Raw genomic sequence first — 1784 nt, 5'->3', positions numbered from 1 at the left:
CATATTTCTGCATCCTAATACAACAACAATTGTTTACATTCTGAGTGAATATAAAGATAAATACTTCCAATTGTCAATTGTTCATTCAAGTTTTCTACCATAAGTCTTTAACACTGTCAACAAGCCTATATTAAGTGAATTGCATACTTTGTTCCTCCACTATGACAGTTATCAGAAATGTAAGAAAAGTTTTCATTTGAACAAATGCAATGCTAAGTTTGCAAAAAATGTCTCTTAAACTACAAAAGTTTTTAACTGAAAATAGCCTATAACATTAAGATTATCAGTTAGTTTGAAAAAATTGTCTCACAATCTAGAATTACAATAAATCAAGATTGTCAGCATTAGGCTATTCGGCACCTTGATATTGTCAGACTGGTCACTGAGAAGGCTGTATAACTAGAAGTGAGTCTTACCAGCAAGATGAAGTGGAGTTGAATTTCGACCCTGGGTATCACGGCAGTTGATATTTTCTGGTGTGGCCAGTTTCTGAACACGAGCCAGGTTCCCTTTCTTAGCTGCTTCCAATAATGCAGCATCACCTTCAAAAAAAGGTCAGAATATAAAACAAACCATTCAATGTTTCATTCAGATGTCTGCGTTTCTTTCAATTAGCTTATTTTCATGGTATTGCATGAGCCACAGGCGTCTGATTGAAAATTGAAATGATGCAAATTGATGCTATCAGTCGTCATAATAGACAAACAAAATTAAAGAAAATCTTCCGACAATATCTTTAATAACATAGTTGTATATACATGAGATTACTGTCTTGATATAAGGAGAGAGTTTTTAAGATTCCTGGAGTGAAATATTAGAAATATTCCTAAATTGCCCCGGTTCCCAACCTGGGGTGTTTTCACTAGGGTGGGACTATGGTGGGACTAGGGTGTCATGGGTGTGGACAACTGGTGTAGGAGTAGAATTTGTTTTGAATTGAGAGAGCACCTCACATCAACACATGCTGCAAATGTGGATGAAACAAATTTTAGGGGGTGTGAAAGGTCAAGGTGATTGCTCCAGGGGTGTGAAGACTGAGAAAGGTTGGGATCCACTGCCCTAGATCAACTATTAAAAGTTTGATAAACTAACTTGACAAAATATTTTGGGTGATCATATGATTGCAGTCAGTGTCCCTTTAAATGGACAATAAGCAAACTTGAAACAAATTTTAGGGGGTGTGAAAGGTCCACATGATTGCTTTAACGATGTGAAGGCTGAGAAAGTGTGGAAACCACTGCTATATTGCTATCAGAATTAATTGATGCTTACCTCGAAGCAGATCACCGACATCTTGATCTCCTTCTTTGACTAGATCTATTGGTGTGTGACTATCACGGTTCTTTTTGTTTGCGTCTGCTCCATGCTGAATAAAAAAAAAATAAAGATCCATATATTAAGATAGATGGAAACAATTAATGATTTTGATATGACTTCATTCGATAGAATTGATAAGAAAAAAGTCAAGTAACATGAATATCATTTCATCAACTCTAACTAATTATAACTCATTTAACAATACAAGGCCAATATGTTGAGGTATACACATAAATGATAAATGATCTTCTTCATGACGCACAGATCATGTTTCAATGTACCAATACAGCAACCCACCACTGCCAGGGGTCATAGGTCACAGTCATGTAAGATATTTACTATCTCCATAGAGTAAAGAATAAACCTTAAAAACACTTACTTTTAATAATAATTTACAGATTTCAAATTTTCCTTTAGAAGCTGCTTCATGTAGTGGAGTAAACTTCCATAAATCAGCTACATTAACA

General features: G+C 35.1%; 1 protein-coding gene across 1 annotated transcript; it reads right to left on the bottom strand.

The window, feature by feature from the left end:
• Positions 1-234: 234 nt before the first annotated feature.
• On the bottom strand, positions 235-1784 carry LOTGIDRAFT_176855 (hypothetical protein; the record flags this gene model as incomplete). The annotated part of the gene is made up of 4 exons (XM_009061671.1): positions 235-266; positions 417-542; positions 1273-1366; positions 1697-1784. Coding segments are annotated over 4 exons (340 nt in total), but the record flags the coding sequence as incomplete, so codon positions are not given.

This window comes from Lottia gigantea (assembly GCF_000327385.1).
Source record: "Lottia gigantea unplaced genomic scaffold LOTGIsca_4960, whole genome shotgun sequence".
In the NCBI taxonomy this organism is placed as follows: Eukaryota; Metazoa; Mollusca; class Gastropoda; family Lottiidae; genus Lottia; species Lottia gigantea.
Note: the sequence above shows the minus strand (reverse complement) of the source record. Positions and strands in the feature narration are given on the sequence as shown.